Here is a 27,069-nt window from a genome sequence, read left to right as displayed (position 1 = left end):
CTAATGCCAGGACTACCCCCAGCTAATCCCATATGAAGAAGCGACCCCAGGGTCCTCTCTGTGGCTGTCCAATGTGACAGGATACACCCACCATTTAGCTTTAGCACTTTTTTTGGCCTGTTTACACAATTCCTGTCTATCTCTGGCCAGTCAAAACAGACCTAGCCTTCTGGGGGAGTCTGTGGGTTATCAGCATGCACACCTTATGTGGGCCAGACTGCAATCTTTGCCTCCCCTCTTCCTCCTCACTGAGTCTGGGGAAAGGCAGGAAGGAGGTGAACTGCACTTCTCACCTGCACCAAAGTTACATGTCTGCCTACTGATATCTCCATTTGGACCGTCTGGCAATTCTCTTCCCATGATCCTTTCCAAACTGGCTAATGGAAACTCCAGTTTCTACTTGTTTGGGTATCAGAATCATTGATGGTTCTTTTCTTCATACCACATATGAATCTGAATAGATTCTGCCTTGAAATACAACCACCTCTCACCATCTCACTCCTAGAATATGGCAATAGCTCCTTAATAGTCTCCCTGTCTCCACCCTTACCCCTGTACAGTCTGTTTACTGGGAATCCTATAAAATTCAAGTCAAATCACATCACTGCTTTGCTCTAAACCTTCTGATGACTTCTCATTTCATCACATCCTCACAATAGCCTACAAGGCCCAACAGGATGCTCTGCCACAACCATCACCTCTCTGACTTCATCTCCTACTTTTTTCCCCTTTGCTTTTTCCACTCCAGCAATTTATTGTTTCCACACACCAAGCACAGCGCTGCCTTAGGGCCTTTGCACTTGCTGTTCCTGAGATAGCTGCATGATTTGCTGCCTCACCTTTTTCAGGTCTTTATTCGAATATCCCTTCTCAACAAAGCCTTTCTTACCCATCCTACTTAAGATGGCAGACCTCCTCACTCCACTTCTTTTTCTCCATACCAATACCTATTTCTCTGCCAGATGATTCACTGTCTGCTCTCTGCATGCAAAGTAAGCTCCATGAAGACACAGAGTGGTCTGTGTTATAAAATGCTGCACCCCCAGCGCTGAAACAGTGCTTAGAGCACAGTATGTGGATTCGTTAAAGTTTGCCCTTGTTGAATTCGTACCGGATTGTGTTTCTGTGTAAGGAATTCAGAGGGTAGAAAAAACAAAGGTGATAGGTTCTACCTTTAAAGAACCTAGCTTGTAACTAAACACTTCCGCCCACTAGACTCGTGACTCTCAAACTCTAGCATACATCAGAACCCGTGCTGGGCTTGTTAAAACACAGGTTACTGGGTCTTACCCCTAAGTTTCTGAATCAATGGGTCAGGAGTGGGCCTGAGAACTGGCCTTTTTAACAAGTTCCTGGGTAATTCTAATGTCGTTGGTCTGAGGATCACACTTTCAGAACCACTGCTCTAGCCTCTAGATGACATGACAGTTGGGCTGGGTCTGTCTGTTCACGACTGTATCCCCAAAGCCTGGCACATTCCAGAAGTTCCATCAACATCTATTGACTGAATGACACTCCTAGAGTTAAGAGTATCAGGAACAGATATGCAATGTTGGGGATGTCTTAGTCCCAGCAGTCCAGGGTAGAACTGGGTCTTCTAACTACCCCATCCAGAGAGGGGAGAGGGCACGGGTACTCACGCAGCAGAGCCAGGACAGCCCCCAGGACCGGGAGGAGGAAGCCCCCCTTCCAGGGTTTGGGGCAGGTCTCCACATGGCCATGGCAGTCACACACCGTGGCGCTGATCACTGTCAGCTGTTCCTTGTTGCCATGGTCAGATAGAGAAAGGTGCACATTGTATGTGTCTTGCTTCAGGAACTTCTTCAAGGACAGGGCCACTGTGTTTCCTGGAGTGGACAGATAACATTCACCCTGGGAGACCCCCAAGTGGAACTGGGCAGATCATGTTGGAGGTCTGAGGAGACAGCCTCTACATCTGGGCAACAGGGAGAAATATCCCAAAAGCACACTTATGTCAAGTGTTAAAAGTTGATATTTGGCCAAAGCCAAATATGCACCATCATGGAAAGAATTACTGGAATAGGAAAATTTATTTATTGGGGCGCCTGGGTGACTCAGTCAGTTAAGCATCGGACTCTTGATTTTAGCAAAAGTCATGATCTCGCAGCCTGTGGGTGTAGGCCCTTGTGTCAGGCTCTGTGCTGACAGCATGGAGCCTGCTTGGGATTCTCCTTCTCTCTCTGCCCCTCCCCTTCTCACACTCCCTGTCTGCCCCCTCCCCTCTCTCAAAAGAAATAAAACTAAAATTTTTAAAAATAAGGGAAAAGAAATTCATCATTTTCCCCCCTTAAAATCAATAATTACACTATTTTTAAAATAACGATGTTTTTTAAAAAGTCATGTCATGCAAGGCCAAAAATTTCTCAGCACCATTAGCTGCTAGACTGTTCTCTGCCTCAAAAAAGAATACATTGGAATAAATTCTTTCTGAGAGATAACTCATGAACCATTAGATCATGACCCGAGCTGAAGTCAGAGACTCAACTGACTCAGCCACCCGGGTGCCCCTCAAGCCATTTTTAGTTCAAAGTTTCTGCATGGGGTGCCTGGGTGGCTCAGTCGGTTAAGCATCTAACTTCAGCTCAGGTCATGATCTCACAGTTCATGAGTTTGACCCCCGCGTTGGGCTCTTTGCTGACAGCTCAGAGCCTGAGCCTGCTTGTGATTCTGTGTCTCCCTCTCTCTCTGCCCCTTCCCAACTCATGCTCTGTCTCTGTCTCAGAAATGAATAAAGCATTAAAAAAAATTTTTTTTAAAAAGTTTATGCAGACTCTCTGGCCTCCTCCTAGCAAGAAGGCTAGAAGGGAGAATTTGCCCTGTTCCAATTCAGCGATGGCAAGCAGAGAGGGAGCTCTGCAGGCTGAGAATTTAGTCTCCTACATAGAGGCCAACATGGTGTGTTTCCCTGAAACATCCCTACCACCATCCTATCCCCATGCTGGATGGCGATTTCTCAGGGGCTGATGACAATGGTGGTGCCAGTGACTAAGCAGGCACTAACTGGGAGCCACGCCCTACTCTTCTCCACTACCACTTTAAGAGGCAGGTACTATTTTTTTTTAATGTTTATTTACGTTTGAGAGAAAGTGGGGGAGGGGCAGAGCAAGAGGGACAGAGGATCCAAAACAGGCTCCACTGACAGCAGAGAACCCAATGCGAGGCTCAAACTCGTGGACTGTGAGATCACGACCTGAGCTGAAGTCTGACATTCAACTGACTGAGCCACCCAGGTGCCCCAAGAGGCAGGTACTATTATTCTGATTTTACAAATGCAGAAATTGAAGCTCAGAGAGGTCAAGTAACTAATGTGAGATCACACTGGGGTAGGGGATGGATTAACTCCCCTGATAACAAGGACATGATCAGTTAGAAAAACTAAGCTAAGCTGAGACGCCTGGGTGGCTCAGTTGGTTAAGCAGCAGACTTCAGCTCAGGTCATGATCTTGCAGTCCATGAGTTCAAGCCCCGCATCGGGCTCTGTGCTGACAGCTTGGCGCCTAGAACCTGATTCAGATTCTGTGTCTCCCTCTCTCTCTGCCCCTTCCCCATTCGCACTCTGTTTTTAAAAAATGAATAAATGTTAAAACAAAAAACAAAAACTTAAGGGGCCACTGGGTGGTGTCCGACTTTGGCTCATGTCATGATCTCACAGTTCCTGGGTTTAAGCCCTGTGTCAGGCACTATGCTGACAGCTCAGAGCCTGGAGCTTGTCTCGGATTCTGTGTCTTCCTCTCTCTGTCTCTCTCTCAGCCTCTCTCCTGCTTGTGCTTACTCTCTCTTTCAAAAATAAACAAACATACATTAAAAAAAAAAAAAAAAGGAAAGAGAAACTAACTTAAAACCAAGAACCAGGTATCAATATTATCACCAGGTGTTGGTACCAGTGGGCTTTGGTCATAATACTCACACCTGACTGAACCAGATCTGTGATTGCTGCTGGGAAATAGTGGTGATGAATGAAGGTGGCTGTTCACACACCTACTGAGCACTGATGTACCAAACAACGTGTCTCTTGTGTCATCACTTAATCTTCACAATAACCGTATCGAAGTAGGTACACTTATCGGCACCATTCTACAGATAGGGATTAACTGAGGAACAGTGAGGTTCAGTAGTGTGTCCATAATCATAAAGCTAGTAAATGGAGAAACTGGGTCTTGAACTAAGGCATTCTGGTTCCAGAGTCCATGCTCTATAAATGATAAGGTCAGGGATGGGGAAAAAATGGCTTCCAGGCCACAACGGGGTAACAGGAGACCAACTTGCACTCCTCAAAGGAAAGGTGCTGGTCATACATACCCAAATCACAGGAATCATAAAATTGAGATCATGTGGGTATCTGAAACAGGTCTCCTGAGTCCTTTCAGGGCTAGGCTCAGCAGCAGTAATAGACACTGGACATATCCAAGTAGGATATATAGATAAATATCCTATTTATAGGGGCAGAACCTATATATACTGGTTCCCCATTTCCCTCCTAGGGGACCTTAGCCCCAAGAGGAAAGGGGACACATTTTAAACCAAAGTGAACAGTGTCTCTCCAGGAGCCTTCCTGGCACTTGAGGCTGGATCCACCTTTCTCACACACCCCGGGTCCTCACCCACTTGATACCAAGTTAGACCCCTTTTCAGTCTTGTGACAACTAAAATACCATGACAGACTGAGAACCTCTGGGTGGATGGAAAGAGAAAGCACAGGGAGATGGATTGGAGCAGGGTGTTGGGGAAAGGGACTGTGGCTTCAATTTCTGCTCCATACTTACCCACTCTGTGCCCTTGGGCATACTATTAACCTCTCTGAGCCTCATTCTCATCTTTAAATACGTATAAAAATACTGACCACAGAAGGTGGTAGAAATATTACAGAAGGAAAGAAAAAGCACTTTGCATATTGTTCAATATGCATTCAATAAATGGTAGGAAGCAGAGATCTAATGATAAATCAGACTGTCTGGATCCAAATTCTGGTGGCCATCATTTTCTAGCCATAAAGCCTTTGGCAAGCTATTTAACCTTCTGTAAGCCTTGGTTTCGTCGTGTAAAATGGGTGCATATACATTTATGTGTGTTAATAGTACCTTCTTCACCCAGGGTTGTTGTGAGGATTAAGTCACCTAATCTATGAAGCATCTGAAGTGGTATAGTATATACCATATATAGTATATACCAGTGATATACTAGCACATACTAAGTATGCTCACGACATGTTAGCTATTATCACTGCAGGAATCCTAGTTCTTTTATTATGTGATACTGAGAAAGCCACACCCTCTCTCTCCCGGCCTCAGTTTTTCCATCTGTACGGGAAGGTGGTTGGACAAGAACAGTCTTAAAGGGCTGCTGTGGATTTCCACAGGCTAACACAAAGTTAATAAGTAGCGAAAGTGTTGAATGGTGTCTCTCCAACATTTTTTGTCTTTTTTTTTCCTTTTTTTAAAAGTAGGCTTATGCCCAGCATGGAGCCCTATGTGGGGCTTGAACTCATGATTCTGAGATCAAGAGTTGGATGCTTAGGGGTACCTGGGTGGATTCTCCTTCTCTCTCTTTTTGCTCCTTCCCCTCTGGTGCATCCTCGCACTCTGGCTCTCTCTCTCTCTCTCAAAATAAATAAATAAACTTAAAAAAAAGTCAGATGCTTAACCAACTGAACCACCCAGGCACCCATGGGTTGACGTTCTTAACTCAGTGACCCACAAGATGCTGGAATGTGTACAGGGTCCCGGTATGGGGCAGACACCCACCTACTACCAACCACCACTCAATTACCTTTCTCATTGACCTCTGCTGTCCAGTAGATATCCGAGTCATGTGTGAGCTGGGCCTGGAAAGGGGAGGTGTGGGGGGACAGGTCCTTGTCCGTGATGTTCAGCACTTGGGGCACAGGGCTTTGGTTGCAGATAGTGATCTGTCGGGGTTCGGGGACCGGGCCATGGTCGTTGATGTCCATAAGTGTTAGCAGGAGGGTCCCAGTGCCAGTGGTGGGAGGGCTCCCTGTTCATAATTACACATAGGATCCCTTTTAGTATCTGCTGTTGGTTGGGGTGATGAATGAGTGTTAAGCTCTCCTATGACCTATCCAATCAGCCCCAGGGAGGTTCCTTTTAACTGCCTAGCTGTAACTTTTCAAGACCTTCCATGCCCTGCCCTGGTCTCATCATAGATCAAACCAGTGATGGTAAATCCATGGCGGTCATGCCATCTTTCCCATAGCAGACATTACTAAGTGATCCTAGCACCCTTACAGCCACTTCATCCATATGGCCACTACCAATCTATCACAAAAGGAAACCTACTGGCCATCTCAGGGCTGATGCAGTGTTTGCTAATGAGCTTTAGGGATGCTTCCCTTCACAGTCCTGCGGGAACCTTTCATCTGCCTCCAGACCTTGCTTCACTGTGTCAAGCAGCAATGTCAAGTCACATCCTAACTCCCAATCCTGTCATGGTATGACATCACTAACCAATCATGGCACTTTCCAGGCAGCCCCTTTCAATCAATCACAAGGCCAATTCTGGGCTCAGTGAACCACACACTTAGGCTAAAAGAAGTCATTCTCCTAACACTTGGGTCTTAGGGAAACCACAGCCAATCCTGGTCTTTGAAAGACTCCTCTAAAGTCCCCTTTGACCCTCCAGATTGGTTTGCTGACATCTTTCCCTGACACCATACTCTGTGGAGGGGATGTGCTGTGTCATGGGCTCCAAAAGTACCCAAGCGGAGGGATTGGGAGGAAGCTCTCACCATCATCTGTGGCCAAGACCATGACTTCATAGACATTGTTCTTCACAAACCGTTCATCCTCACGGTCTAAAACCCCCGTGGCAGTGACCTGTCCACTGTCTGGGTCCATTGCTAGCCACCCTGCTGGGTCTCTGAGGATGTGGTAGCTGGAGTGGAAAAGTTGAAAAGAGTCATTTCCAGAATACTTAGAATTCTGGTTGTCCTCCAAAGCCTACTCATTCAACTGGCAGATGCTGTTATGGGTCTCGGGGCTCCTAAGCAAGATCACATGAAGAATGCATCTCACCCCAAATGGAAGCGAGAGCGGCAGAAAGAGGGCCCAGCAGGGACACATGAGAGAGAGTGGGAATACCTGCCCCCTAGACCTCTGTTCAGAGTCTTCAGTGTTGGGGAGGGTAGGAAGGGAAGGTCCTGTGCGGGGATGATGTTCAAAATATTTAGCAATCTTTCTGGTAATGGGAGCAAACGCTGGCCATAATAAATAACCCGTCCAATACTACTAATGCTTTTGGATGCATCTGAGCCCAGCTCCTGTGTACCTGATCTTCTGATTTCCCTCGTCAGGGTCCTGCGCAGTGTAGGTGCAGACAGACTCCCCGACAGAGATGCCCTCCTGGACCTCGATGACTTTGGAGGGTGGGACAAACACAGGTGCCTCATTCACATCCTCCACATGAACTACTATGGTGGCCGTGGAGGTTGGGAGCTTCACCACAAAGGGAGCCTCATTGGTCACTTCAATGTACAGGGTGTGTTGGTTTTTGGCCTCGAAGTCCAAGCCCTGAGAGAGAAAAGGAAGGAGAACCTGAGCCACCAATTTGTGAGGAGACCCCATGCAATGCTTTGAGGTCAGAAGGAAAGGGCCCACAGTGAGGGGCTCAAGGTTTCCAGGAACAGCAACATTGCCCTTTCCATATAGCCTCCGACACTTTGAGTGGACAGCCAGTAGGGCCTCTCAGACCACCCCTAAACCAGAAAGCCCTACAGTTGGTTCCCAACAGGATGGTGGAGAAACTCGTGGAGGCCTTTCTGGTGATCCTAATGACTGGGGATGCCGCTGGCATTTTTAGGCTGGGGCAGGGAAACCAAGAACTGTTCCACAGGCTGTGTGACTTGCCAATATCCCCCTGAACATTCATGTGCTTGTGGGTGTGGAAAATCTGTTGATAATTCCAGTCTAGAACACGTTTTATGTGTTTCTGAGGCAGTTTTAATATATATGACTTTTCTAGGAATGCAAGCTTCTGAGGGGGGCCTGTAATTTGATTTGTTCAGGCCCTTCCCAAAAGCTGTTTATTTGCTGTCCTGTAAAGATACCAGTATGACTTGTGGTGTGTATGAGCCGACAGAATGACACACAGCATCCGCTACAGTTGGATGAGTCTCCAAAGAGAGGCAAGTAACTGACCACCTTCATTGTGTTTTCTAGTATGTTCTCAGAAGCTTGCGTACAGAAATATCTTATTATCAGTAAATTTTCCTGTAAAATTCTTCTTTATTTCACAGTTAGGGCAATCTCTTTTTCTAGAAATTATGTAAGTTAGGTAAGTTTAATTATAAATGAAATTCATTGACAATGTAAAAAGGGCATTACAAAGTTTTTGTTGAAAGAAGGGGATAGTTTTTAAAGTATTATATATAAAACTCTGCTTCTCAAACTAGGCCATTCTAAAAGCATCAATTTTATTCAAAGACTTTTTGAGAGACAACCGTATCTCTAACTACTAAGTAACATAAAACATTTTGCTACGCAAAAACCTAGACATGTGTTATGGATTAAATGCAAAATTTGCAAGCATTCCAATAAAACAGAGCCTCTCTGTTTAAGAAGGCTGACTGGGGACAGCCACTGGACACCAGGATCTGGGAGGAGGAGCTCTACTCATCTGCCTTAATCAAATCAGTGACTCCCACCTGTTTTTTTGAAAGGAGTCCCTGGTTAAGATTTAGTTTGAACAAAGCAATACACTGACACAAGAGGGATGGGAAAGGGTCAGAAGCCACCAGCTTGCTGCACTCCCCAGTTGAATGGTTCAAAGTAGGTGTCCCAAGGCAGATGGTACCTCCTTTTCCCAGAGGCTGCAGACCTGACTGTCCCAGGTGTGGGCTTGTCTAAAGCCCAAAATGACTCACCTTCCTGGTTGTCAGAATGCCCTGGTTGCTCTCGGGGTGGGTGGTGATGGTAAAATGGTCCTCATCGTCACCTTCCAAGATGCGGTAGGTGGCGTGCCATGCGGGTGAGTTGGGGGCATCCAGATCAGTCACTGTCAGCCTCTGCACCTCGTGCCCCACCATGTTCTCAGGCACTTGGGCCTCGTACTGTTGGTATGGGAAGCACAGCACAGTCAGAGCAGAGACTGAACACCCTGAGACCGTTCCACGCTTCACCAGCTATGGATCCTCCATGTGACTCCATGGGAGCTCCATTCCATGCCGCTCACTCTTTCTGGGATCACCCAATACCACACACCAGGGTTTCAGGGCACACACAGATGCGGAATGTCCTGAGACATGTCCTTCCAGCTTCTGGGACAGACCACAGGGATGGTGAGCCTACTATTCGTACATCCAGGGCCTACTACTCCAGTAATCACACTGGTCTGGGTGCCCTAAACCCTGCCATGCTTAGCCACCTATCTAGCTGAGATCAGAAAGGTATGGAGAAGGTGGCAAGAGGGACTAGCTGCCTGACTGCTTTATGGCACTGAGCAGGAACTTTTTTGGAAGCTCTGGAGTAAGTGGCAAAAGTTGGGAACTTGGCTGCTCAGAACACATTTCTAATCAAGCCTAAATAATGTTCAGTATCCAGAATTATCTAAGGATGGAAGGGGGGGTGGGTGTCATCTTGATTGGCACTGAATCCTCCGTCGCTGCAGGTGTACGAAGTATTCACCGGGTGAAGGTGGACAGGTATAGGTGTGAGGCAAATTATAAGTTTTCATAACAACACGGATTTTGTTCCTTTCTTTCCTCCTTCCTTCTTCCATTCTGTCTCTCCCTCTCTCTTTCTCTGTAAAGTAACCTCTACCTCTAATGTGGGGCTAACAGTCACGACACCACGATCAAGAGTCACAAGCTCCCCCTGACTGAGCCAGCCAGGGGCCCCTCAACAAGGATTTTCATATTAAGCACTTATGTACCAGGGATTGTGTTATGAACTGTACATAGATTATTTCATTTAAAACTCAGAACAATGCAGCAGGTATTACTATTACCTCCGTTTCACAGATTAGGAAATGGGGCACAAAGAGGTTAGGTAGTTTGCCTCCGGTCTCACATCTAGTAAGCGGTGGCACAGGACTGGAAGCCATGTGGGCTGTTTCCAGAGTTTCATGAGAAAGAAAAACCTCAGGGGCATCTGGGTGGCTCAGTCAGTTAAGTGGCCGACTCTTGATTTCGGCTCAAGTCATGATCTCACAGTTCATGAGTCTGAGCCCTGCATGGGGCTCTGCACTGACAGTGCAGAACCTGCTAGGGATTCTCTCTCTGACCCTCCCCTGCTTGTGCGTGTGCTCACTTTCTCCCAAAATAAACAAACTTAGAGAAGAAAGAAAACTCAGTCCTTCATCATCTGATGAGGAAAGAAGGACTGAAATCAAATTTACCTTCTGAGGATCAAACACAGGAGCATTGTCATTGGCATCGAGGATTTCCACTATGGCCACTGCTGTGGTGGTAGAACCATCCCCATCCATGTCTGTAGCCTGGATGGTCAGTGTGTACTCAGGGGCTCTCTGGGGAGGAAAGGCAAGTTCAGGCCAAGAGGTCCCTCAGCCTGGGCTCACAGAGGCACAGCTCTGGATATACGTGGAGGGAAGGGGAATGTTTCCCCTTCTCACAGTGCTCTCTTGAATCCCTGCCCCACTACTCACCTACGGCAGAAAAGAACAGAGGCAAAGGGTGGAGGGGGAGGGGAAACACAGAACTAAATCGTTCTCCTGGGCCAACTGTGGGGTGAAGCCTGGGGATTGCCCCCTGACCCCGGGCTGATACAGAATGGGAGCTTTGAGTGGGGATTCGGGTAAAGGTATTAATTAGGAAACAGTAGGCAACTCCAATATCCATGGAGCTAATTCTACTTTGTAGCACACAAGGGACAAATCTGGGCAACGTGCATGCTAAGTGAGCCATTCCGAGAGGAAATGAGAAAACCTACAGAAAATATCAAACGTTTGCATTTTACAGCTGCCTCCTCAGCCTTAACGAGATCATTTGGCAGCATGCCATTGGCCCAAGAGAGCTGTGGGACATCAACATGGGAACACAGCAGCAGCCATTCCCAGCTGACTTGGATTCTCACTGCTCCACCTTGGGCTTTGGAGGCTTGGCTTCTGCTCTTGAATGTCAGGCCCCAGCCTGAGAAAGCCTGAGTAGGCAGCACTCTCCCTAAGGGCCACTCACCTCCCGGTCCAGGCCACTGGAGATGACGCTGATGGTACCCGTGCTCCGGTGGACGGTGAACATGAGGTCATGTGGGTCCTTTGGCTCTTGGCTATGGATAGAGTAAGCAACCACACCATTGTAGGTGTTGATGGCATCGTCCTCATCTGTGGCTGTCACCTGCATCACAGAAGTGCCTGAAGGGGAGAAGGAATGAGTGAGCACCCTTCTCTCCCAGCTCCGATTACAGCATTGCCTACTTCTGGAACTATGAGAGGCTCCACCTTGGACCCATCCTCTACTTTGTGGCCGATTGCTAGGTGGTGTCCTTTTTCCTTTCTCTGCTTCTTTCTTAGAAACAAAATGCTCATAATCATTTTAAGCTGAGCACAAGGTCTGCCTGGAACAAAGATTATTTCCCATCCCTCTTGTAGCTAGCTGTGGCCTTGAGACTAAATTCTGACAAATGGGATATACGACTTTGGGAGAAGTGTTTTTCTGAGTATGGGGCTTATTCTTCCCATCGCTTCCCTCCTTCCAGGTGTAATGGTTGGAACTCCAGGAGCAACCACAAAGTAATCTTGGAAATAAAGCCCCAATAGCAAAGCAATGAGAGAGAAGGAGCCTAGATCTCCAACACTGCAAAGCACCACTGTAGTCTTGATTGTCCACCTCTAGATTTCCTGAATATAAGGAGAAAATAAGGTTTCATCTAAGGTCCTGTTCTTCTTTGGGGGATTTCTGTATTGGCAGCCTAACCAATTCACACTTCTCAAATCTTCCACAACTCAGAGAGGAAGGAAGAGGAGAACCCCTCCCCACCAGCATCGGTTTTTGAGGTCATTATGTGTTATATCCAATCTTCACAATTATGAGTAATATAATTCCCATTTTCAGATGTGAAGATTGAGGCTCAGAGATCATGAAGTTGCCCAGGGTCACAGAAAAAAAGGTCACATGTAAAGAGGCAAATCAAGATTCAAATCTAGATCTTTGTAGCTCTAAAGCTAGTGGTTCCCAAACCTGAAGCTTCTGGGAAACTTTTAAATATACAAATTGCAAAGCTGTGTATTTAACATCATCCTTATTCAGGGATCTTGGGATAGAGTAGGGGGAATCTGAATCTTTAAAGATTTTGGCTTTATTTTTAAATTTTTAATTTATTTTTTTAGAGAATGTGTGTGCAAGTGGGGGAGAGTGTTGGAGGAAAGAAAGAGAGGGAGAAGGAGAGAGAGAGGGAGAAAGAAAGAATCTTAAGCAGGCTCCATGCTCAGCTGGATGCAGGGCTCAATCCCACAACCCTGGCATCATGACCTAAGCTGAAATTTAGAGTGGGATGCCCACCCTACTGAGCCAACCAAGCACCCCAGCAATCTGATTTTTTTAAGATTATCCCAGGTGATCTGATATACAGCAAAGGAAATCAAGTATAGAGGGTTTTTCCAGCCTTTAACAGTCTTGGCTGACCTCTAGATGGTTCTAGAAGTTGACCCAAGGCTATGTCTGGGCCTAGCAGACCTCTCTAGCTGTCCCCTCCCAGTCCTCTTACCGGGTAGTACCCCTTCCAAGACGCTCCCTCTGAAAACATCCTGGGTAAACTTGGGCTTGTGGTCGTTCTGGTCAGTTACAATGATGGAGATGTTCATGGGGTCTTCCACTGAGGCACCGTTCTCTGATACAGCGTGGCCAAAGAGCTGTGGGGGCACAGGTCCAGGGTCAGCCTGACCCCACCCTCCCCACCTGGCAACGGGGCCCTGCTTTTGTTGGATGCTCCAGATTACCTACCTCATACTTAGCAATCTTCTCCCGGTCCAGCGGCTTATTCAACAACAACCAGCCTGTTTCCTTCTCTATGGTGAAGACACCCTCAGGGGGGCTGTCTGCTCCAGGGCCTGTGATGCTGTAGAAAATCTTGGTGCCTCTGTCCTTATTAGATTTGAGCTGGAAGCACAAGAAAATAGCAGCTGACAAAGTGACATATCTCTCACGGCTGCCAACAAAAGTGAGGAGGGGTAAAGCCTTATCAGAAATTGTTCCCAGTACAGAAGCTTTCAGGAGCAAGAAACCTTATAGTAAGGCCTTTGGATGAGGGTCCCTGTACCCGCCAGTGACTCCCTGGGAGAAAGCACAGTCATACCTGATTGAGCTTCTGGGGGAAGGGACCCTTGCCATTCTCAGAGACGGATATCGGTGGAACCACCCATTCTCTCTTGCGTCTTCGTAAGATACGGTTGGATGGGGAGACCTTCAATGGTTTCCTCTCCTGCAAGGAGAGAAGACCCCTTAACCCACGCAAACAGCTGGAAGATACTCGACATCCACTCACTTACAGAAGTTAAGGGTGAGGAGGGAGACCTAAATAGGTTTATTGCACAAGACAAATTGAAAAGAATCCTAAGTGTTTATTTACAGAGAACCAATTAAATACACTAGAATATATAGTTTAGTATTTTATTTAATAACTTACATAATTAGTATGTACCAGCTTTTGTGTAAAAGTGTAGCAAAATAAAGCCACATATTCATAGTGGCTTATATATAAACAAAACCTATTTTTAGATGCAGAAAGAAAGTGCATACATGTAAATAATATATCTTTTTGCATAAAAGAGAGGAGAAAAAGTATTTTTAGATCTGTAAATATATAAAATACATAACATATGTTTAATATACATATAGAATATATAAATAAACTTCAAAAGGAAAAATAACTGGTAACAGTGGTTATCTGTGTATTCTCTTGGAAAGAGCATTAGGTAAATGCAGAGAAACAAAAGGAGGTTATTCACTGTGTAACTTTTTAATATTTTAAAATTGTTGAGCCACATGGATATATTAGCTATTCAAAAAATTAAAAGAAAGAAATGTGGCTGAGTGCCTCAGGTCTGTCTTCCCAGAGGCTCATGGGATGTTCATGGGGTCTTGAATCACCTTCCCTTGGGGTTTAGCAAGATGATATGGGAAAGAAGGAAAGGGTGATGGGAAAGGGAATGGGAGGGGCAAAAGGTACTGGGCCATTGTTCACAAGGCAGTTCTTTGCCCCACTGGCCTGACTCTCTGGCGCCCCTAGTGGAAGGGTGCAGGCATTACCCTGCTTAGATCAGTAGCCACGCCCATAGGTGTGGGCAAACTGAGGGCTAACACTGCCTCTTCTGAAGGGGTAACATGGTTCATAACCCAGCAACCTCGAACTCCTGGCCAGCAGCAAGCTGGGGATGCACAGAGAACATCTTCCTTCCTCCTGGCAGGCGCACATGGTGTCTTACCTGGACTGTTCTACCATTCAGCACAGCAAAGTCACCATCAGTGCTAAGCAGGGCTGACTCTTGCCCAGGGCAGTCCACGAAAATCACTGTGGGTAAGACAGAAACAGAGTATTAGGAAGAAGAAGGCTTCTGGAAGCTACCCTAGTGGAAGCAACACCTGGAGACAGCCTCCTGACTGGATCAAAGATGGTTTCAAGCCACTGCAGGAGACCTGGCTTTGGTTTCCATTATAATCAAATACAAGTTTCAGATGGGGCTTCCAACTTTGGCCTCAAGAGGGAGGACTACATGGTGGTTTGTGAGCCAAGCTGCTTTCTTTGTTCATGAGACCAAAGAATCAAGATCATATACATTCAACAACATCAGCCCCAGATGGCCTCATGAGACAAAGGGTTGACCCGAGGTCATGGTTGAAAGCAGGAGATTTTCAGCATTTCAGAAGACCATGAGTCCACCTATATCCAATATGCATCCTGCTACACTGCTTCTCACACAGATCATTCTGCACAATCTCCAGCTGTTTCAGTTTGTCATGTTCCCTCTGAACCCCCTTGCTTAGCCACCTTTTAAATAAGCACTCTGAGGTGATAACTACCACTCACTAAGCCAGAGACTGGGCCCATTTCATCCTAAACTACCTTAGCTAAGGTAGGTATTATCTCCTTTTCAAAGGTAAGAAAACTGAGGTTCAGAAGCCCTATCAGCCTGACTCCAAACCATCGGCTAGAGAGTACTTACAACCAATGTTCTTAACCACCCTTCCTTGAAGCCAAAGCAGGAGAAGAGGGTACCTGCTGAGGGAACACATGGGCCCATCAGCACCTGCTCTGGCCGAGACACCAGTCTGCATCGTTTTCCTAGGCTGCAGCACAACGAGGACCACAGGGACAGTGCTGTGCCACAGAGATGTCAGCGTGAGGCTTCCAAATGTCCTTTTTCGAAAAATTGTCCTTTAGTCTCAGATTATGAAGATTGTTGTCCCCCCACCCCCGCCTCCACCATTCCCTCCCTCATTTTTTAAATTATTTATTTTGAGAGAGAGAGAGCATGGTGGGGGGGGGGGAGGGAGGGAAGGAGGAAGGGAGGGAGAGGGGGAGGGAGGGAGAGAGAGAGAGAGAATATGAATCCTAAGCAGGCTCTGTGTTGTAAGCATGGAGCTCAATGTGGGGCTCAAACTCACAAACTGAGATCAAGACCTGAGCCAAAACCAACAGTCAATCGTTTAACCCACTGAGCCACCCAAGTACACCTACGATAACTGTTTTAAAAAAAATCCTTCCTTGGGTTGCCTGGGCGGCTCAGTCAGTTAAGCCTCCGACTTTGGCTCAGGTCATGATCTCATGGTTCCTGAGTTTGAGCCCTGCGTCGGGCTCTATGCTGACAGCTCAGAGCCTGCCTTCAGATCCTCTGTCCCCTTCTCTCTGGCCCTCCTCTGCTCGTTCTCTATCCCTCTTCGTTGGGGTGCCTAGTTGGCATAGTCTGTAGAACATGAGACACTTCATCTCAGTGTTGTGAGTTCGAGCCCCACATTGGCTGTAGAGATTACTTAAAAATAAAATCTTAAAATCTGGGGTGCCTGGCTGGCTCAGTCAGTAGAGCATGTGACTCTTGATGTTGGGGTCATGGGTTCAAGCCCCACATTTGGGGTAGAGATTACTTAAATAAAATCTTTTAAAAACTCCTTCCATAAAATAAGAAAGGGTAATAGATGAGTAAACTACAAAAGTAATGTGAACATGCCAAAGAATTCAAACAGCATATGAGTATAATATAAAAAAGTAGAATTCTAAATTGTAAGTATCCAGAATATAAAAACTCCTAAAACTCAACATCAACAAACATTCTAATTAAAGAAAAACAAAAAAACAAAAACAAAAAAAAACGGGGGCGCCTGGGTGGCTCCGTCGGTTAAGCATCCGATGTTGGCTCAGGTCATGATCTCACAGTTCCTGAGTTTGAGCCCCGCATCTGGCTCTGTGCTGACAGCTCAGAGCCTGGAGCCTACTTCAGATTCTGTGTCTCCCTCTCTCTCTCTCTCTGCTCCTCCCCTGCTCATGCTGTGTGTCTCTGTCTCAAAAATGAATAAACTTAAAAAAAAATCTTAAAAAGAAGAAAAAAGGGGGACAAAACATAAGAGACTCTTAAGTACAGAGAACAAACTGAGAGTTGCTGGAGGGATTGTGGGTGGGGGGGATGGGCTAAATGGGTAAGGAGCATTAGGGGAAACACTAGTTGGGGGTGAGCACTGACTGGGTGTTATACATAGGGAATGAATCACTGGAATCTACTCCTGAAATCATTACAGCACTACATGCTAACTAAATTGGAGGTAAATTAAAAAATAACTAAGTAAATAAATAAAAGAAAAAGAAAAAAGCAAAGGACCTGAAAAGACATTGACCTAAAGATATACAGATAACCAATAAGCATATGAAAAGATGCTCAGTATCATTAGTCATTAGGGAAATGCAAATCAGAATCAATTGTGGTACCACTTCACACCTGCTAGGAAAACTATCTTATTTTATTAAAAACAATTTTTTTAATGTTTTATTTTTAAGAGAGAGAGAAAGAGAGAGAGTGCAAGCGAGGGGAGAGGAAAAGAGGGGTACAGAGGTCCAAAGCAGGCTCTGTGCGACAGAGCCTGACATGGGGCTCGAACCCACCAACGGTGAGATCATGACATAAGCTGAAGCTGGATGCCCTGGGAAAACTTTTTTTTTTTTTTTTTTTAAAGAAAAGCAAAGTCCTGCCAAGGTGGGAAGAAAATGGAACCCTCCTGTATTGGGAATGCAAAATGGTGTGAAAAAGTTTGGTGGTTCCTCACAAGGTAAACAGAATTACCGTATGATCCATTGTTCTACTTCTAGGGGTTTACCCCAAAGAAGTGAAAGCAGGAATGCACGAAGAAATTTGTACACTGATTTTCATAGCATCATTTTTCACAATAGCTGAAAGGTGCACACCACCCAAGACTCCATCAAGATATGAAGAGATAAACAAAATGTGTTATATACATGCAGTGGAATGCTATTCGGCTTTCAAAAGTAATATAATTCTGATACATGCTACAATATGGGTGAACCTTGCCAACATTAAGCCAGGTGAAATAAGCCAGTCACAAAAGGACAAATACTGTAGAATTCTGTGTATGAGGTACCTAGAATAGTTAACAGACATAGAAAATAGAATAGAGGTTACCAGGGGCTGGAGAGAGGGACAAATGGGGAGTTACCATTCAATGAGTGCAGAGTTTATGCTGCAAGTAATGAAAAAGTTCTGGAGATGGATTATGATGCCAGTTGCACAACAGTGTGAATGTGCTTTAACACCACTGAATTGTTTACTTTAAAATGGTTAAAACAGCCAATTATAGGTCATGGATATTTTACCTCAGTAAGAAAAAACAGCAGAAGTCTGATGTGGGAGTATAAAACGGAATAGTCATTTTGGAGAACTGTTGGGTGGTATTTACCAAAGCTAAATATACACATTCCCCAAGACCCAGCAATTCCCCTTTGCAGTAGAGACCCAACAAAAACACATTCACCGGAAGGCATGTGTTATAATGTTCACAGCAGCACTATTTCTAATAGTGAAAAACTGGAAATAACCCAAAGGTCCATCAAGGGAGAATGGACAGAAACACTGTAGTATATTCACACAATGAGATCAACCACAAGGACAGACAACAACATGGATGAACCTTATAAACATACAGCTGAGTAACAGAGGCTAGGTGTAAGAGAGGACACAGGTATGATCACATGGACAGGAGGTTCAAGAACAGGCACAACCAACCTAGGTGAAAGAGGTTAAGACATTGGTCATCTTTTGGAGAGAGGGGGTCAGTGAATGGAACGGAAAAGAGGGGAGGCTTAAAGGCATACAGAGGTGCCTTCAGCTCCCCAGAGCCCAGGGCAAGCTCCCTAGAACCCAAGAGCCCCACAGAGAGAGGCAGGATCCAGTCGGGGAAGGCTGGAATGTGCCTGTGACAAAGAGAGAAGATGTTTAAAAATCAGATTGCCCTACTGACAAGGTCCCCACTGAGGGGTGGTGGCCTGTGTGTGATATGCTTGGCCAGTAGGGGAAGAAAGTGGGATCTAGGCCTGAGTCAGTTCCAGGAGGCCCTGGAAACCGCGAGACTCTCAGGCCACCTTTCAGGGTGACCCTGACCTTTGTCTCCTGAACACAGCTCAGTAGTCTCATCATCTGAAGAATTTGCTCTAGGGCTAAAAGGCCCAGGAATGAGATGTGGCAAAGGTTAAATCACTTTAATATAGAGCAACAGTTAAATAATCCATGGATTTACACTCCAGTGTTTACACTCCATGGATTATTTACAGTCCAGTGTTTACACTCCATGGATTATTTATCCAACTATGCAAAATGGTATTTATAGTCGAGTTTTTAAGTTACCTAGGGAAGTTCTTATGCTATGAAGTGAAACCAAGTAAGCAGAATGTAAGCAGAATGTAGAAAGACCTATATAATATATGCAACTATGCACATATAAAAAGTTTGGAAGGGGACTCCTGGGTGGCTCAGTCAGTTAAGCCTCCAACTTTGGCTCAGGTCACCATCTCACAGTTCCTGAGTTCGAGCCCCACATCGGGCTGTCTGCTGTCAGCGCAGAGTCTGCTTCTGATCCTGTCTCCCTCTCTCTCTGCCCCTCCTCCACTCACACTCTCTCAAAGATAAACAAACATTAATATTTTTAAAAATAATAAATAAATAAAATACTGGAAGGAGGGGCACCTGGCTGGCTCATTTGGTAGAGCACGTGACTTTTTTTCCTTTTTATTTTTGAGAAAGAAACAGAGCGTGAGTGGGGGAAGGGCAGAGACAGAGGGAGACACAGAATCTGCAGCAGACTCCAGGCTCTAGCTGTCAGCACAGAGCCCAATGCGGGGCTGGAACTCAAGAACCACAGGATCATGACCTGAGCCAAAGCCCAACATGTAACCAACTGAGCCACCCAGGTGCCCCAAGCATGTGACTCTTGACCTGGAGGTTGGGTTTGAGCCCCTCTTAAAAATAAAAATCTTTAAAAAAGACTGGAAGGAAATAAACCTTTCCGATGACTGTGGTTACCAGCAACTACTGTTTACATTTTTCTGTAGATCAATTTTTCTTTTAACATGAATCGTCTCTCCCCCCCCCCCCCCGCCCCCACTTCAACTCATATGTTTAAGTCCTAACCCCAACTACCTCCAAATGTGACTGTATTTGGAGACAGGGCCTTTAAAGAGGTGACTAACTTAAAACGATGCCATTAGGGTGGGCCCTAAGCTAGTATAACTATTGTCCTTATAGGAGGAAGGAATATGACCACAGATACAGAGAGAAGACCATGTAAAGACACAGAGAAGACAGCCAACTACAAGCTAAGGAGAGAGGCCTGAAACAAAACCGAACTGGCTGATACCTTACTTTTTGTTAAGACCCTCAACCTGGGCTACTTTGTTACCCTAGCAAACGAACACAGCATACACCATTCTCAGCAGTCAAGACTCCCTGTGCTCCTGAATTCTCCCAACAGCTGACATTTAAATCTTTTTATTTTAAGATTTTATTTTTAAGTAATCTCTACAACCAACAAGGGGCTCAAACTCACAACCGTGAGATCAAGAATTACATGTTCTACCAACCAAGCCAGGCAGGCGCCCCAACAGCTGACATTTAAATACATTTTTTGGGGGGGCGCCTGGGTGGCTCAGTCGGTTAAGCGTCCGACTTCGGCTCAGGTCATGATCTCACGGTCTGTGAGTTCGAGCCCCACGTCGGGCTCTGTGCTGACAGCTCAGAGCCTGGAGCCCATTTCAGATTTTGTGTCTCCCTCTCTCTCTGCCCCTCCCCTGTTCATACTCTGTCTTTCTCTGTCTCAAAAATAAATAAACGTTAAAAAAAATTTTTTTTTAAATACCTTTCTTTTTTAGGAGAAAAAAAAAAAAAAAACGCTGAGCATGGAGCCTGACATGGGGCTTGATCCCACAACTCTGGGATCACCACCTGAGCCAAAATCAAGTCGGACGCTTAACTGACTGAGCCACCCAGGCACCCCTTAAATACTTATTTAATCTTCACCAAGCACTCTATGAAGTAGATTTAATGTCTATTTTCTAGAATGGAAAACCGAGAGGTTAAATGAATTCACTAAAGTTACGTAGCTAGGAAATAGAGGAGCTAGAAGTGGTATCCACATCTGTCACAGCCTGTCATTTTCTTACCCACTAAGGTTAATCTTTCTGATACACCCAAGACTTAATTAATATCTTTTCCCTACCTCCCATTACCTCTTCTCCTCCAACTACTGAAATAGCAGACTCTGATTTCTGGATGCCCAATGAGGCAGTGTGAGATTTGGAATAAAGCACTAGACTTGGAAGAAGTAACAGCACTTCTCTTACAGTGTTGATGTGAAGACTGAATGAGAACACCAGTAAAGGGCTGACAGAATAGGATGCATTGGGTCAGGGTCTGCTGTTGATGCAGTTAATGGACACAGAGACCCCTGTAGGCATTGACATGAACTTGCTTGGTGCTCCTGGGTAAGGCACTTGAATTCTCCGGGTCTCACAATCAATCGTTAGCTGAAGCTTTGAACCTGAGGCCTGGTTTCCCTTGGTTTGAAAGGAGAAATGCATGCTATTAGAGTTACTCAAGAGTAGTATGGGGGCACCTAAATGGCTCAGTTGGTTAAGCATCTGACTCTTGATATTGGTTCAGGTCATGATCTTACGGTACTAGGATCAAGTCCCATGTTGGGCTCTGTGCTGGCAGCACAGTCTGCTTAGGATTCTCTCCCCCTCTCTCAAAATAAGTCAACTTAAAAAAAAAAAAATAGCAGTAGGACCAAACATATTTGCTCCTTGATGTAATAAGAGTAAGAAAAGCTTTAAAGGAATACCTAAACCTCCTTAGGTGATTCAGCACTCCTGCAGGTGCTTTAAAGATGCATACAAAGATCCCACAAAACTGTCAGTTGGAAACATCATTATGTTCATGCAGAAGTTGAAACAACTTATTAGGAATTTATGTTTTCTCATTTGGAAGATGGAAATTAGACTTTACAGAGCCATCTTCAACACCAAATAAGATAGGGCTCAGGTCATCAAGGTTCTTGAGTTCAAGCCCCACATCGGGCTCTCTGCTGTCAGCATGGAGCCCTCTTTGGATCCTCTGTCTCCCTCCCTCCCTCTTTCTCTCTCTCTCTCTCTCTCTCTCTACCCCTCCCGAGTTTGCACTTTCTTAAATAAACATTTAAGATAAAAGTCTAGGGGCGCCTGGGTGGCTCAGTCGGTTGGGCATCTGACTTCGGCTCAGGTCAGGATCTCACAGTCTGTGAGTTCAAGCCCCGCGTCAGGCTCTGTGCTGACAGCTCAGAGCCTGGAGCCTACTTCAGATTCTGGGTCACACTCTCTCTCTGCCCCTCTGCTGCTCATGCTCTGTCTCTGTCTCAAAAATAAAGGGGCGCCAGGGTGGCGCAGTCGGTTAAGCGTCCGACTTCAGCCAGGTCACGATCTCGCGGTCCGTGAGTTCGAGCCCCGCGTCGGGCTCTGGGCTGATGGCTCAGAGCCTGGAGCCTGTTTCCGATTCTGTGTCTCCCTCTCTCTCTGCCCCTCCCCCGTTCATGCTCTGTCTCTCTCTGTCCCAAAAATAAATAAACGTTGAAAAATAAATAAATAAATAAAATTAAAAAAATAAAATAAAAAAAACATTAAAAAAAAATCTTTATAAAAGTCTAAACTACAAATTTGTGAGCCCCAAAAGCTTACATGGATTCTTATGCCACATGAGGAAACTGACGTTCAGAACTGAGATGATAGCCCAAGGTTACACAACTAGTGAGCGGAAGTGGAGTTAGAACCCAGGGTAGTCAGATTCTAAAGCCAGGTTCCTCTTGTTCATTCAAGAGCTAGTTGAGCGCTTCCTTTGTGCTCAATTTTCTTCTAGAAACTAGGGATGCACTGGGGAACAACTATCTATCCTCAAGTATCTTTATTTAAAAATTTTTTTCAAATGTTTGTTTATTTGAGAGAGCAAGAAAGTGAGCATGAGTGGGGAAGGGGCAGAGAGAGAGAGAGAGAGAGAGGGAGACAGAAAATCCCAAGCAGGCTCTGTGCTATCAGCGCAGAGCCCGACTCAGGGCTCCATCAAACAAACCGTGAGATCCTGACCTGAGCTGAAGTCAAGAGTTAGACACTTAACTGACTTGAGCTACCCTCAAGTACCTTCAATAAGTACAGGATACTGCCTCCTGTCCAAAATCAACTTTTTCAGCTACTTACCAAACTAATTAACAATGCATTGACTGTAATAGCAAAACTCCAGACAACCCAAATGCCCATCAATAAGAGATTAACTTTATGTTATAATGACATCTATATAAGAGAACACCATGCAGCAACAAAAAAAGCTATAAATGAGCAATCTCCTACTTATTATATGGAAAGCTTTCTAAGACATACAATTAATTTAAAAAAGAGATACAGATCAATATAGTCTTTGCTAATTTGCTCACATTTGTATTTTTAATTTTGTTTGAAAATACCTTTGAAGGTAACCCCCAAACTGGGTTTATAGGTGGAAAAAACAGCAGGTAAGGAACAGAGATGAGTTTTTCTGTACACTATTCTGAATTCTGACCTGCATGAATGCAGTAGTTATTCAAACACTGATACAAAAAAAAAATTAAGTCACTTTTCCTATTCATATTTTTTTAATGTTTATTTTTGAGAGACAGAGAGAGAGAGAACGAGTACAAACAGGGGAGGGGCAGAGAGAGAGACACACAGAGAGAATCCAAAGCAGGCTCCAGGCTCTGCTGTCAACACAGAGCCAGATGCAGGGCTTGAACTCATGGACCATGAGATCATGACCTGGGTTGAAGTCAGACACTTAACTGACTGAGCCACTCTGGTGCCCCTCCCACTCATTAAAAAAAAAAAAATATATATATATATATATATTTAATATATATTTTTATTTTATTTTACTTTATACATATTTTTAAAATATATATATATATATATTTTTTTTTTTTTTGGAGAGAGCACACACGCTTGCACAAGAAGGGTAGGGGCAGAGAAAGAGGGGGGCAGAGAATCCAAAGCAGTCTCTGCCGACAGCAGTGAGCCTGATGTGGGGCTTGAACTCATGAATCGTGAGATCATGACCTGAACCAAAGTAGATTAACCTACTGAGCCACCCAGGTGCCCTGCACTTTTCCCATTCTTAAAACAGCCTTCTTCCTAAGGTTAGGTCTTCAGCTAGCAGAGCGCTGGCCAGGTATGTCTGTCAGCTGTTTTCCTTAACCAGAGACTATCAGCTTTCCAATCCTCTCCTATCAGGTTGTCCAGCCAACAGCTAATGGACTGACTCCCCCATAAGAAGCCTTAATCCCCCCACTCTAAAAGTTGCCAGGAACCCAGAAACCCTCTCCTTGTTTTCTACCAAATCTGCCCTGCCCTCCAAAATGTACAATACACTTCAGTGTCCTGTGTGCTGGCACATTTCCATTATCATATGGTTCCAAATATTTATAGTTGGGCTGTCCTATTGTTAGAGAGGACAGTGCAACAATCAAGAAGTCAACAGCGATGCACTCCAAGTGTACGTGCCTCCCACTCAGGCTGCATATTCCAGTTGCGTCAGAGGGCCTGGCCCCATCAGCTCTAACCTGCATTCAGTTAGATACAGAGCACATCAAGGGGCATGATTCAGGCAGGCAGGAACAAGCTTCAACCCACTCTGCCTGAGACACCCGGCTAAGTGTTTTCCTATCCAAATCCTCAGAAAATAACCTGCAAGGTGGCTATTACTGCCCCCATTCTCACAAGTCAGGAAACAAGAGGCTGCCTGAAATTGAAGTGCCTTAGGAAGCCGCTTCAGAAGGATCTGAGGCCCCACAGGTAGGAAGCAGTAGGACCAGATTTCAAATCCTAAAGGCAAGTAAATGATGTGGGATTTCAAGTCCAAAAGACTTGGGCTCAAATTCATATTGTGTGGGGTGCCTGGGTGGCTCAGTCGGTTAAGTGTCCAACTTTAGCTCAGGGCATGATCTCACGGTCCGTGGGTTCAAGCCCCGTGTCGGGCTCTGTGCCGACAGCTCGGAGCCTGGAGCCTGCTTTGGATTCTGTGTCTCCCTCTCTCTCTGCCCCTCCCCTGCTCATGCTCTGTCTCTGTCTCAAAAATAAATAAAACACTAAAAAAAATAAAAATAAAAAAATTCATATTGTGTGAGCATATGGAAGTGGTTTCCTCATCTAAAAATGGAAATGCTACTACCTAACTCATAAGATTTTGGGGAGGATTACGTAAGACAATGTTTGTAAAGCACTGAGCACTATGTCTGACCCACAGCAAGCCCTCAATAAAAGGCACCCCTAGCTTACTCACAACTAATTGAGGTTTGATTCCAACTCTGAGTCTCTCCCTATACTACAGAGAAACCATCAGCTACAGCCAAATGCTTTACCTGAGGGATGAAGCACCAAAGCAAGGAGGAGATACACAGGACCAAAGAGCCTAAGAGGGAGCTGGCTTGGTCTGCATTTGGAAAGGACTGTGTTGCAGGGGTGCTCCATGGTTTATCCGGGACCTCAACAGACAAGTTCAACTGCCCAGGGAAACTTGCAGAGGCACCTGTAGGAACATGAACAGTTTTTTTCTGCAAGCCATGAGTCACAGAAAGGCTGGTAAATGGTAAGCCCTGGGGCAGATTGTTACAACTTCCTCCCAGATGTTCCTGGCACCACTGGCTTGTATTACTGGTTTCAAAAGGTAATTGATCTGAAACCAGGTCTCATCATCACTCATCCCCTTCTACCCCACCTTGTAACAGCTAGTGAAGTAAGCTGATTCCCATTCCTGACTGCAGCCTAGCTCCACAAGGCCACACATCTTGGCCAAGTCATGGGAGCATGAATGGACTTGTGTCAGACTCTTTCTGGGGAAAGCTGGTGAGCACTGATGAGCACATGGGGCAACAACAGTTCAGATCCTAATACTGGAAAAGACACCTAAACACAGCTCTCCCACACCCACCTGGGACCTTAAAGTCATGTGACCGCTTTAGACTCAAGAGATTCTGAATCACAAAGTCAACGAACCTGATGGAGAGTTCAGTATTTCTACCAATATAAATTGATAGCTTTCAGCCCTGAGCTTAAGTACACAATTCCTAGAATATTGTTGGGGAAGGGATTAGAAACTTGAGACTGCTTCCCGACAAACAGTTAAAAAATCAGAGCTCTGTGTATCTGCACTAGACAGAAAGACATCCAAGGGAACCAGGAGTCTCTGGCCTGTGCTCAAAGCTCCTGTCTAAAGACCATCCTACCAAGCCCAGCCTCAGACCCTGAACTGGCACCACTATACAAGCTGGTCAAGAAGAAGAGTTGAGTCCCTTGGGGTAAAAGAGCTGTTGGAAAAAAGAAAGCTTTTTTCTTAATATTTTTTTTACGTAATTTTTTTAATGTTTATTTTTGAGAGACAGAGCGAGAGAGACACAGTACGAGCAAGGGAGGGGCAGAGAAAGAGGGAAACACAGAATCCGAAGCAGGCTCCAGGCTTTGAGCTGTCAGCGCAGAGCCTGAACCGGGGCTTGAACCCATGAACCGTTATATCATGACCTGAGCTGAAGTCAGATGCTTAACCGGCTGAGCCACTCAGGTGCTCTTTCAAAAGAAAGCTTTTAAAGTAGACTTCTAGGAACTGATGGATACTGGGCTGAGAATTCATCCCAGGCCAGCTTTTAGGTCGAATTGCCTAGACACCTCCAAACTGCCAAGGGAACACCCCTGAAGGGCAGGTAATTGTCTTCTCAGCCATGACACATAGGTACCATATTGTCCCAAAGTTCAACCTTACAGGGTGTTCTGACAAAATAAAACCACCCATCTCTCAGGAAACAAAATGTCCTTCAAGTGATCAATCTTGGCCAGTTTCCTGCTGATCTTTGGGCATTTTGACTAGAATGGAAGGGTAATATCAGTTTTAAAGTACTGCAGCCCAAAGGAAGCTTGTGGGGGAGGGAAGAAAGATAATCAAGTCTCCATTCTGGCTTGGCTTAGGGATAGACCTAACTCATAAAGCAAACATGTGCTCATAGCTATCACTGCTTTCTGGGGTAAGTATGCAAAATTGCTTGAAAAAAAGATTCTGGCATTTTCCTGAGTAAAATTACATATAGAAAAAAAGTTCACTAAGAAATACAAAAGAACAAGTGTTGTGGAATACTTTGGAAACAGGTGCTGCTATATACTATTAGGGAGGAGGGGAGTGTAAATTGGCACAACCTTTTTGCCAATTAAGAAGCTTTAAACAAGCCCTTTGGCCCAGGAATTGTGCCAGAAAGCATCCCAGACAGGACAAAACCATACCTGCAATTATGTCCATAACTGTTGCTCAAATTGTACAAAAAAAAAAAAAAAAATTAGGGGCACCTGGGTGGCTCAGTCGGTTGGGCGTCCGACCTCAGCTCAAGTCATGATCTCACGCCCTGTGAATTCAAGCCCAGCATCAGGCTCTGTGCTGACAGCTCAGAGCCTGGAGCCTGCTTCGAATTCTAAGTCTCCCTCTCTCTGTCCCTCCCCTGCTCATGCTCTCTCCCTCCCTCTCTCTCAGAAATAAACATTAAAGGGGCGCCTGGGTGGC

General features: G+C 45.3%; 1 protein-coding gene across 3 annotated transcripts in view; it reads right to left on the bottom strand.

The window, feature by feature from the left end:
- Nucleotides 1–27,069, bottom strand: part of CDH3 (cadherin 3) — a 63,091-nt gene that overhangs the window by 4,315 nt on the left and 31,707 nt on the right. For all 3 annotated transcript variants that reach the window (XM_040442920.1, XM_040442918.1, XM_040442917.1), the window contains 11 exons: nucleotides 14,410–14,495; nucleotides 13,281–13,406; nucleotides 12,929–13,084; nucleotides 12,693–12,837; nucleotides 11,165–11,340; nucleotides 10,369–10,497; nucleotides 8,897–9,082; nucleotides 7,303–7,544; nucleotides 6,764–6,909; nucleotides 5,788–6,012; nucleotides 1,641–1,847 (listed from right to left, as the gene is read on the bottom strand). In XM_040442920.1, coding sequence (XP_040298854.1) covers nucleotides 1,641–1,847; nucleotides 5,788–6,012; nucleotides 6,764–6,909; nucleotides 7,303–7,544; nucleotides 8,897–9,082; nucleotides 10,369–10,497; nucleotides 11,165–11,340; nucleotides 12,693–12,837; nucleotides 12,929–13,084; nucleotides 13,281–13,406; nucleotides 14,410–14,495 — 1,824 coding nt within the window. The remainder of the gene's footprint in view (nucleotides 1–1,640; nucleotides 1,848–5,787; nucleotides 6,013–6,763; nucleotides 6,910–7,302; nucleotides 7,545–8,896; nucleotides 9,083–10,368; nucleotides 10,498–11,164; nucleotides 11,341–12,692; nucleotides 12,838–12,928; nucleotides 13,085–13,280; nucleotides 13,407–14,409; nucleotides 14,496–27,069) is intronic.

The sequence above is a fragment of the Herpailurus yagouaroundi genome, unplaced genomic scaffold, assembly GCF_014898765.1.
Source record: "Herpailurus yagouaroundi ecotype Mexico unplaced genomic scaffold, PumYag 190, whole genome shotgun sequence".
NCBI classification, from domain to species: Eukaryota; Metazoa; Chordata; class Mammalia; order Carnivora; family Felidae; genus Herpailurus; species Herpailurus yagouaroundi.
The sequence above is the reverse complement of the archived record's forward strand: the minus strand, read 5'-3'. Positions and strand labels throughout refer to the sequence as shown.